Source organism: Sprattus sprattus (genome assembly GCF_963457725.1).
Source record: "Sprattus sprattus genome assembly, chromosome: 5".
Lineage (NCBI taxonomy): Eukaryota > Metazoa > Chordata > Actinopteri > Clupeiformes > Clupeidae > Sprattus > Sprattus sprattus.
Window position 1 is genome coordinate 18,933,020 of NC_137924.1, and position 10,649 is coordinate 18,943,668.

Consider the following 10,649-nt stretch of genomic DNA (forward strand, 5'->3'; position numbering starts at 1 on the left):
CATCTGTATGTATTACTCTTTTCATTGTAGCTGTTCCTGAAGCACCTGGAACACCTGACTGTACGCATGTCACAGGAAGCAGCATCACACTGGTCTGGACCAGACCCCGATCAGATGGAGGAAATGAGATCAAGCACTATGTTCTCGAGAGACGTGAAAAGAAGAGCTTGCAGTGGGTTAAGGTGTCAGCCAAGAGATCAATTACAGAGCTCAGGCACAGAGTCATCAACCTGACGGAAGGAAATGAATATGAATTCCGTGTGATGGCTGAAAATACTGCTGGCGTTGGACTACCAAGCAGCACCTCAAGACTATTCAAGTGCAGAGAACCAACAAGTTCACCAAGCGCACCATCTGTGGTCAAGGTGGCAGACTCCACAAAGTCATCTGTCACTTTGGAATGGATGAAGCCAGTCTTTGATGGTGGATTGGACGTCATTGGTTATGTCATAGAGATGTGCAAGGCAAGTCTTGGGGAGTGGCACAGGGTGAATAATGAAACTTGTATCAACACTAAATACACAGCAAAGGACTTGGAACCAGGCGAGGAGTACAAATTCCGTGTGTCTGCTCTGAACGGAGCAGGAAAGGGAGAACCTGGTGAGATACCCAATCCTGTAAGAGCTGTTGACAGACTCACATCACCAGAGATGGACATCGGTGCAGACTTTAAGCAGACACACATTGTGAGAAACGGAGGCACAGTTTCACTTCATGTTGCCTTCCGTGGAAAACCTGCACCACTTGCTACCTGGACAAAGGTTGATGGTGAAATTGGTTTGATGGCTGACATCAATACAACTGACTCTTTCAGCACTCTGACCATGGAGAACTGCACTAGGTATGATGCCGGAAAATACACACTGTCTTTGGAGAACAACAGTGGCCGTAAAACTGTTACATTTACTGTCAAGATATTGGACAGTCCTGGACCAGCTGGACCTGTCTCATTTAAGGATGTGTCAAGAGGAGCCCTCACTCTCATGTGGGACGCTCCAAGCAATGATGGAGGCTCTCGTATCACTCATTACGTTGTAGATAAGCGTGAAGCTAGTCGCCTGAGCTGGCAGGAATGCAGCCTCAAGTGCACTCGCCAGATCCTTAAAGTGACCAACCTTGGAGTGGGTGTGCCATACGTTTTCAGAATTGTTGCCCATAACCAGTACGGTGACGGTGAACCTTATGAAATGACAGAACCAATTATTGCCACTGAAGAGCCTGCTCCACCCAAGAGGCTTGATGTCATTGACACCACCAGCACAACTGCCTACTTGGCCTGGCTGAAACCTGAGCATGATGGTGGAAGCCGCATCACAGGCTACATCGTTGAGACAAGAGTCAAGGGCACAGCCAACTGGCTGGTTGCTGGTCAAACTAAATCTCTGAAAATGGTGGTTGAAGGCTTGATAGAGAACACTGAATATCAGTTCCGTGTCAAAGCCCAGAATGATTCCGGCATCAGTTACCCAAAAGATGCTCTATCCTCTGTTGTTGTTAAAGAGCCTCGTATCGAGCCCACTGCAGATCTCAGTGGCATCACCAAACAGCTCATCGCTTGCAAGGCTGGAGATGCATTCACTATTGATATTCCAATTAGTGGTAGACCATCGCCTAAAGTAACATGGAAACTTGAAGAGATGAAGCTCAAAGAAACAGACAGAGTGTCAATCAGAACTTCCCAGGAGAGGACCACCCTGGTGGTAAGAGACAGCAGGAGAGGAGACAGTGGCAAATATTATCTCATCCTGGACAATGCTGCTGGAACCAAGAGCTTCACCGTCAATGTCATTGTAACTGGCAGACCAACCCCAGTTACAGGACCTATTGAAATTTCAGCTGTCACATCTGAGTCTTGTGTGTTGACATGGTCAGAACCTACCGATGATGGTGGAACCGACATCACAAATTACATTGTTGAGAAACGTGAGTCTGGCAATACCTCTTGGCAGGTGGTGAACTCCAGTGTTAAGCGCACCACAATCAAAATCTCTCACCTGACTAAGTACATGGAGTACACCTTCCGTGTCTGTGCTGAGAACAAATTTGGTGTAAGCAAGTCTGTTGAGTCTACACCCATGATTGCTGAGCATCCATTTGGTAAGTACAATGCATTGAACATATAGGTAACCTTTCTATTTACGCTAGTCCTTCAAACAATCAGTTACAAACTTGTATTTCATTTACAGTTCCACCAAGTCCACCTGGTAGACCAGATGTGGTGTCAGTGTCTGCCGCTGCCATTTGCATTAAGTGGGATCTGGCCTACAATGACGGTGGAAGTGCAATCACTGGATACTGGATTGAGAAGAAAGAGAGAAACACCATCTTGTGGGTGAGGGAGAACAAGCTTCCTTGCCTTGAGTGCCAATACAAGATCTCCACTCTCATTGAAGGCCTTGAGTACCAGTTCAGAGTGTATGCAATGAACATTGCTGGTCTCAGCAAAGCCAGTGAGGCATCCAGACCAGTGCTGGCTTTGAATCCAGTTGGTGAGTCAATATGTACAAACTGAAAATTGAACACTTTAATTGAAAACCATGCCATTACCCTAAATCCACATCTCTTACCCTTCCAGATCCTCCTGGTAAACCAGAGGTTTATGATGTCACAAGAGCCTCAGTTTCCATCCAGTGGTCCACTCCATTTAATGACGGTGGTAGCAAAATTGTGGGATATGTTGTTGAGCGCAAGATATTCTCTGAAGATGAATACAGCGATGAACGCTGGTTGAAGTGCAACTACACCACTATCACAGAAAACTGCTTTACCATCTCATCACTCAGTGAGGGAGAGGTGTATGAGTTCCGTGTGCTTGCCAGAAATGGTGCTGGTGTCCATAGTATGCCATCTGAAACAACAGGACCGGTCACATGCAAGGATGAATACAGTAAGGATCTGCCTCTGGTCACTGGATATTTTTTGCCATACATAATGTGCAGTAACTCTCAATATGATGTGATTATGTGAAGGTTAATGTGAAATCACTTTCTTAATTTTCAGCACCACCCAAGGCTGAGCTTGACAGCAAACTCATCGGAGAGCATGTCACAGTTCGGGCCGGATCTGATCTTGTACTTGATGCAGCTGTTGGTGGCAAACCTGAACCCAAGGTATTCTGGGCTAAGGGCGAAAAGGAACTGGAGCTGGGTGAAAAATATTCTTTGACATACACCACCACCAGAGCCATGGCCATCATCAAGAGCTGTGACAGAAACGACACAGGAAAATATGTGCTTACAGTGAAGAATGCCAGTGGTATCAAGACAAGTGCAGTTCATGTCAAAGTACTTGGTAAGAAACTTAAAAGAGACCAATTATGAAATCACAACATTCTGTATGAATGTATACCTAATGCATATCTAATACCCCATTATCCAAATTTCAGATACTCCTGGACCACCTGAAGGCTCTGTCGCAATCAGCAGGGTGACTGAAGAGAAATGTTCCGTTGCTTGGAAGATACCTCTGGAGGATGGTGGTGACTCAGTGACCCACTACATTGTTGAGAGGCGTGAAACTAGCAGACTCAACTGGGTGATAATGGAGACAGAGTGTAAGACTCTGGCATGTGTCAGCAGTAAACTCATCAAGAATAATGAGTACATCTTCAGAGTCAGAGGTGTCAACAAGTATGGACCTGGTGTGCCACTCGAGTCTGAGCCTGTCATTGCAAGAAACGCTTACAGTAAGTAAACTGTCACCTTACTGAATAATATATTTACACACAGCAACCATGTATATCTTTCTAAATGTCTTTTTTATTGCTTTACCAGCAATTCCATCACCACCTGGATCACCAGAGATTACTGCCGTTGGAAAGGAGCATGTCATCTTTGAATGGATGAAGCCAGAGAGTGATGGTGGTAGTGAGATCAAGAATTACATTGTGGAAAAGAGAGAGAAGAGCAGTGTCAGATGGACAAGAGTAAACAGAACATTCACCATCTATGACACAAGACTCAAGATTAGTGGTCTGCTGGAAGGCAGTGAATACCAATTCCGTGTAACTGCTGAGAACGCTGCTGGACCCGGTCTGGCTAGTGACACATCTCCATATGTACTCTGCAAGGACCCAACATGTAAGTTGCTGTTGAGGAATACTGTATGCTTTCTTAATTTGCTATTACATAATGTGCTTTGGTTCATTTTAGGCCTTTTGTTTTTGTTGAGTATCCTCGTTGAGTATCTTACTGTTTTTTTGTCTGTGAATTGCAGATACTCCTGCTCCTCCATCCGTTCCACGCATCACTGATACTACCAAGCACAGTATCAGCATGAAATGGAAAAGGCCCATGTATGACGGTGGCTCTGATGTCATTGGTTACATTGTTGAGATCCTTGAGGAAGGAACAGAACAATGGTACAGGGCTTCACTAAAGACCCTGAGCGCAACTACATTCATTGCAGCTGGCCTAGCAAGTAACAAGAATTACTCATTCAGAGTGGCAGCTTTAAATGCAATGGGTGTTGGAGAATTCAGTGAAGGCAGTGTGCAAACGTCACCCTCAGAGAGAGTTGGTAAGTTTGTGTGGCAGTCCCCCCACTCACACCCCCTTACCCAAAGTGTCTTTTTATATTTATATTTATAATTATGTCTTTTCAGAAATGCCCGACTTTGAGCTTCCTGATGACCTCAAGAAGACTGTCTGCCTGAGAGCAGGAAGTACTCTGCGCCTGTTTGTAAAAATACTTGGAAGACCAGCACCAGTGGTCACCTGGAGAAAACCTGGTGTGGAACTGACTAGTCGTGGATATATTGAGACAACTGACCATTTCACAAGCCTAACTGTTGAAAAAGTGCATCGTTATGATGCTGGAAAATACATTGTTGAGGCTGAGAATCCATCTGGCAAGAAGACATCTACCATTATTGTCAAAGTTTATGGTAAGAAATGTCAAATCACATAATTGCTTATTCATAAACAAATGAATAATATATAATAATATAATGTAATAGTTGTTATATATTGTTGTATAATGTAGCAAATATTATGATTCATGTTTTCAGATACGCCTGGACCTCCTGGCGCCGTCAAAGTCAAGGACTACACTAAAGAATCTGTGGTAATCACATGGGATGTGCCAAGTATTGATGGTGGTGCACATATCAGCAATTACATCATTGAGAAACGTGAAGCTTCCATGAAATCATACAAAACTGTTACAACCGAGTGCAGGAAGACATTGTTCAGAATCACAGGTCTTGATGAAGGAACACATTATTTCTTCAGGGTGCTGCCAGAGAATATTTATGGTATTGGAGAACCTCGCGAAATCAGTGAATCAGTTTTGCTCTGCGAAGTTCCATCAATTCCAGTTGATCTTCAAGTTGTTGACATTTACAAGACATCTGTCGCCCTTCGTTGGGAGAGGCCATTCGATGATGGAGGCAGTAGAATCACTGGTTTTGTCATTGAAGCCTGCAAACTGGGAACTGACCGCTGGGTGACATGTGCTACTGTAAAATCTTCAATTCTGTACACCACTATTGACTCTCTGACTGAAAAAGACCAGTATATCTTCAGAGTGAGAGCCATGAACAGCAGGGGTACCAGTGAGCCAAGAGAACTCACAGCACCTGTTACAGTTGAGGAACCGAAAGGTAGGTTATGGTTTGTGATAGAGTACTAATACTAAGCAATTACGCCGATTTGGAAAAGTGTCAAAAACGTTTAATACCTCTGAATAACTTTTAATCCCTGCTTTTTTTCTATTTTTTCCCAGATGTGCCCAAGATTGATCTCTCTGGCATTCCCTCAAAGATTGTCAATGTGCATGCTGGCAAACCAATTGTGCTTACCATTCCTATCAAAGGAAAACCTGCTCCAGTTTGTTCATGGTTCTTCATGGGTGTCGAGATGAAGGCTAAACTGGAACGTATCAAGATGGAAACAACCGCCACATACACCAAACTCAATGTGCGTGAAACAACAATTCACGACACTGGATTATACACACTCAAGGTGAAGAATGACTTAGGAATGGCAACAGAGACCATCAAAGTCATTATTCTTGGTAAGTTATAACAATAACCCACCACTGCTCTGTCTAAAAGGAAGGATGTGCTTTAAATGTGTCGGCTAAAGTCCACTTAATAAATAAATGATTGTTATCTCCACAACAGACAAGCCTGGAATACCCATTGGTCCTCTCAGAATGGATGAGACTGATGGTGTATCAGTAACTGTCAGCTGGGAACCACCAGAGAAAGATGGAGGTGCCAATATCAGTTGTTATATCGTTGAACAGCGTGAGGCTCACACCCCGGGATGGTCAACGGTATCCGAATCAGTCACAAGAACCACGTATAAATTTACCAGATTAACTGAGGAAAAAGAGTACGTGTTCCGTGTTGCTGCATCCAACCGATTCGGCTTGGGAGGTTTCTTGCAATCAGACGTTATTGAGTGCAAGAGTGCCAAGAGTAAGGACTTCACCAATTTTCTAAATGTAACATTAATAAACATCATGTGGGCTATATTCTATAATTAAGTCTTTTTCCCTTTTGTTTAGCCTTGCCTGGACCACCAAGCACACCAGACATATTGGATGTGACTCATGAAGGTATGACTTTGACCTGGCAACCACCAGAAGATAATGGAGGTTCCACAATTGCTGGCTACCTCATCGAACGCAAGGAAGCCAGCTCCGACAGATGGATGTGCATCAATAAGAACCCTATAACAATGACCAGATTCAGATCTACTGGTCTGACGGAAGGCCTTGAGTATGAGTACAGAGTATTTGCCATCAACTCCAGAGGCAATGGCAAACCCAGTATATGCACTAAACCTATTATTGCAATGGATCCTATCGGTAAGTACTATGAAATGTTGCAAATGTTCATGCACAAAAAATAATGTATAAACCATTCTTGGCTCATACAATTACTCATGCATGGAACCCTATATTATTTTCTCTCAGAACCACCTGGACCACCAAGAAGTCCAAAGGTTACAGATACCACCAGAACATCTGTTTCCCTTGCTTGGCAAACTCCTGAGGAAGAGGGAGGTTCTCTGGTGTCTGGATATCTGGTTGAGATGCAGAAGGTTGACCAGGTTGAATGGACAAAGTGCAACACCACACCAACAAAGATCTGCGAGTATACTCTGACGCATATGCCACAAGGTGCTGAATACAAATTCCGTGTGATGGCATGCAATGCTGGCGGAGCTGGAGAACCTGTTGAGGTTCCAGGAATTGTCAAGGTCACAGAAATGCTTGGTAAGAATGACAATAATTTCAGTAAACTAAGGAAAAGCATTTTGTTTATAAAATATGTGTTGAATGCCATTATGCTGTTAATGTTTTGTAGTATATGGAGTGTTGATGTTGTGTATTTGTCACTTTTCAGAATATCCTGATTATGATCTTGACAAGAAGTACCAAGAGGGATACATTGTCAGGCAGGGTGGAGTCGTCAGTCTTTCTGTACCAATTAAAGGCAAACCTCTCCCAACTTGCAAGTGGACAAAAGAAGGCCGTGATATTTCTTACAGGGCAATGATTGCTACTGGTGAAGAGCGCACCGAGCTTGTTATTAAGGATGCCCACAGAGATGACACCGGCACTTATGACCTTGTGCTGGAAAACAAATGTGGCAAAAAGACCGTTTACATCAATGTTAAAGTCATCGGACGTCCAGACACACCTGAAGGTCCTCTTGAATTCGATGATATCCAGGCACGTTCTGTGAGAGTGAGCTGGAGACCTCCTTCCAATGATGGTGGCTCCGATATTCTCGGCTACATTGTGGAGAGACGTGAAGTTCCAAAAGCAGCGTGGTGTACGGTGGACTCAAGGGTGATCGACACATCCCTTGTGGTTAAAGGACTCAAGGAAAATGTTGAGTATCACTTTAGAGTGTATGCTGAAAATCAGTTTGGTGTCAGCAGATCCCTGAAATCAGATGAGACTGTCACACCCAAAACACCCCTCAGTAAGTACTTCTGTCATCACAAATTGTATCCAGTATTTTCATCACAAAACTTACGTGAGTGAGTGTTTTACTGACCATTGTACTTCCTCTTTCTACACAAAAGGTCCACCAGAGCCTCCCCTCAATCCTCCAGAGATCATGGATGTCACAAAGACTACTATTTGTATCTCTTGGGCAAAGCCCAAGGACGATGGTGGATCTCGTGTCACAGGATACTATGTTGAGAGAAGGGAGGTGTCTACAGTGAAGTGGGTGCGTCACAACAAGACTCACATCACTACAACAATGTACACCCTCACCGGACTTATCCCTGATGCAGAGTATGTGTTCCGTGTGGTTGCCCAAAGTGATATTGGTCAGAGTGAACCTGGACCTGTTTCTGAATCAGTAGTGTGCAAAGATCCATTCGGTAAGAACAGAAAACATTGCATTAAACACAATTATACACAAATCATAATATATTTTACTGTCTGATGCTAACTTGCTTTTATGTATTGCATCCCACAGACAAACCAAGCCAGCCAGGGGAAATCGACATTGTCTCAATTACAAAAGACAGTATTACCATTCACTGGCTCCGTCCAGAATCTGATGGTAACAAAGAGATCCTGGGATACTTGGTTGAATTCAGACAGGCAGGTGAAAGTGCCTGGAAGAAATGTGCAAAGGAACGCTCCAAAGACCGTCAGTTTACTATGGGTGGTCTTGAGGAGGCAACTGAATACGAGTTCAGAGTGATCGCTGTCAATGAAACTGGCTCTAGCAGACCACGAAGAACTGCCATGGGAATAAAGACCAAATTGAGCGGTAAATTACTGTAGTATCTCAGGCTGAATCTTATTATTGTTTGTATTTGCCTTTTTGTTTAATCGATATGACATTTATTCTGTTACAGTTGGAGAGACTCCAGCCCTCAAGGAGGATATAAAAGATGTTACGACTAATCTTGGAGAACCAGGCACGTTGACGTGCCAGATTATTGGCAGACCTCTTCCTGAAATCAAATGGTACAGATTTGGAAAGGAACTGATCCAGAGCCGCAAATACAAGATGAGCTCTGATGGCCGTAACCACTCCATCACAGTGGTCACAGATGAGCAAGAAGATGAAGGCAGCTACACCTGCAGAGCCATAAATGAGGCTGGTGAAATTGAGACCAGTGGCAAGCTCCGTTTGCAGGCAGCGCCTGCATTCCATTCTGGTTTCCCTTTGAAAGAAAAGTACTATGCTGGATCTGGAACAACCCTTCGCCTTCATGTCGTATACATTGGACGACCAATCCCACAAATCATGTGGTTCTATGGCAAAAAGCCTCTGAATGCTTCCGAGACTGTCATCATTGAGAACACAGAGAGTTACACTCACCTTGTGGTCAGAAATGTCCAGCGAAAGGAAAATGCTGGAAGATACAAGGTGCAGCTTAGCAACAAATATGGCACAGTTGACACAACTCTCCGTGTTGAAATCCAAGGTGAGTCCTTTCATGGTATAGCCTAAGCTTAAGGAAAACTGAAATGCATTTACCATCAATAAAACATCAATAAATAAAAAAGAATTATGTCAATAGTTACATAAAGTGGCAGTCATCAATGGATTTGGTCTCATTTCAGATAAACCAGCCATCCCTGAAGGACCAATTGTGGTTGAATCCCTGCGTAAAAACTATGTGATTATCAGCTGGAAACCACCAAAGGATGATGGTGGTGCAGCGATTACCAACTACATTGTGGAGAAACGTGAAGCCAAAGAGGGCGAGAAGTGGAATCTTGTGTCATCCTCAATTTCAGGATCATCATGCCGTGTTCCAAATCTAAATGAGAGTTCTGGATATTACTTCCGTGTTTCTGCACAGAACCAGTATGGCATCAGTGAGTCGCTTGAGATTCCAGCAGTCCTCATGCTCAAGAGTCCATATGGTTTGTACATTTATTTATTTATTTATTATCATTTACCAGATTGATATCGGCTTTACTGTTTCAAATGTTATTCCATCGTTTCACCATGCATAGTAGTCGCTCATAAGTAATTATGTTTTGCTTGTATTTTACAGAAAAACCTGGAATTCCTCAAACACCTGTTGTTTCAGACCTCACAAAGGACTCTTGTATTGTGACTTGGAAGGGTCCAACCAGCGATGGTGGTGCCAAGGTCAAGAATTACTTCCTTGAAAAGAGGGAGAAGAAACAGAATAAATGGATTGCTGTTACAACTAAAGAAATCTATGAGACCCATTATGAGGTTATAGGACTCATTGAAGGCTTTGAATATGAATTCCGTGTCAAATGTGAAAACATTGGAGGTGAGAGTGACTGGAGTGAGTTGTCAGAGCCCATCATTCCAAAATCAGAACAGAAGCCTCGTGCTCCAGTCTTCAGGGAAGAACTGAGAGATATGACCGTCAAATATAAAGCACATGCAACCTTTGTTACAAAGATTGTTGGACATCCCAAACCAGTCATTAAATGGTACAAGAGTGGCAAAGAAATTCTCCCAGATGGCAAAAAGATCAAGGGGCACGAATTCAAAGGAGGATACTACCAACTTGTTGTCTCTGACGCGGATGAGGGTGATGCTGCCACTTACCAGATCAGAGCAACAAACCGAATGGGGTCAATTTCAACAACTGTGAATTTGGACGTTGAAAGTAAGATGGCTGAGAAAATAATATAATAATTAGTTTCAAAATTGTGGAATTTCTTTGTGCATG

General features: G+C 43.4%; 1 protein-coding gene across 9 annotated transcripts in view; it reads left to right on the forward strand.

Annotated features, from left to right (window-relative positions):
- Nucleotides 1–10,649, forward strand: part of ttn.2 (titin, tandem duplicate 2) — a 167,591-nt gene that overhangs the window by 149,005 nt on the left and 7,937 nt on the right. For all 9 annotated transcript variants that reach the window (XM_080839079.1, XM_080839080.1, XM_080839082.1 and 6 more), the window contains 19 exons: nucleotides 31–2,097; nucleotides 2,187–2,489; nucleotides 2,576–2,887; nucleotides 3,001–3,291; nucleotides 3,386–3,685; nucleotides 3,774–4,079; nucleotides 4,216–4,518; nucleotides 4,604–4,885; nucleotides 5,009–5,602; nucleotides 5,725–6,015; nucleotides 6,125–6,424; nucleotides 6,514–6,816; nucleotides 6,925–7,227; nucleotides 7,358–7,942; nucleotides 8,046–8,351; nucleotides 8,450–8,749; nucleotides 8,838–9,413; nucleotides 9,553–9,858; nucleotides 9,993–10,586. In XM_080839079.1, coding sequence (XP_080695205.1) covers nucleotides 31–2,097; nucleotides 2,187–2,489; nucleotides 2,576–2,887; nucleotides 3,001–3,291; nucleotides 3,386–3,685; nucleotides 3,774–4,079; nucleotides 4,216–4,518; nucleotides 4,604–4,885; nucleotides 5,009–5,602; nucleotides 5,725–6,015; nucleotides 6,125–6,424; nucleotides 6,514–6,816; nucleotides 6,925–7,227; nucleotides 7,358–7,942; nucleotides 8,046–8,351; nucleotides 8,450–8,749; nucleotides 8,838–9,413; nucleotides 9,553–9,858; nucleotides 9,993–10,586 — 8,622 coding nt within the window. The remainder of the gene's footprint in view (nucleotides 1–30; nucleotides 2,098–2,186; nucleotides 2,490–2,575; nucleotides 2,888–3,000; nucleotides 3,292–3,385; nucleotides 3,686–3,773; nucleotides 4,080–4,215; nucleotides 4,519–4,603; nucleotides 4,886–5,008; nucleotides 5,603–5,724; nucleotides 6,016–6,124; nucleotides 6,425–6,513; nucleotides 6,817–6,924; nucleotides 7,228–7,357; nucleotides 7,943–8,045; nucleotides 8,352–8,449; nucleotides 8,750–8,837; nucleotides 9,414–9,552; nucleotides 9,859–9,992; nucleotides 10,587–10,649) is intronic.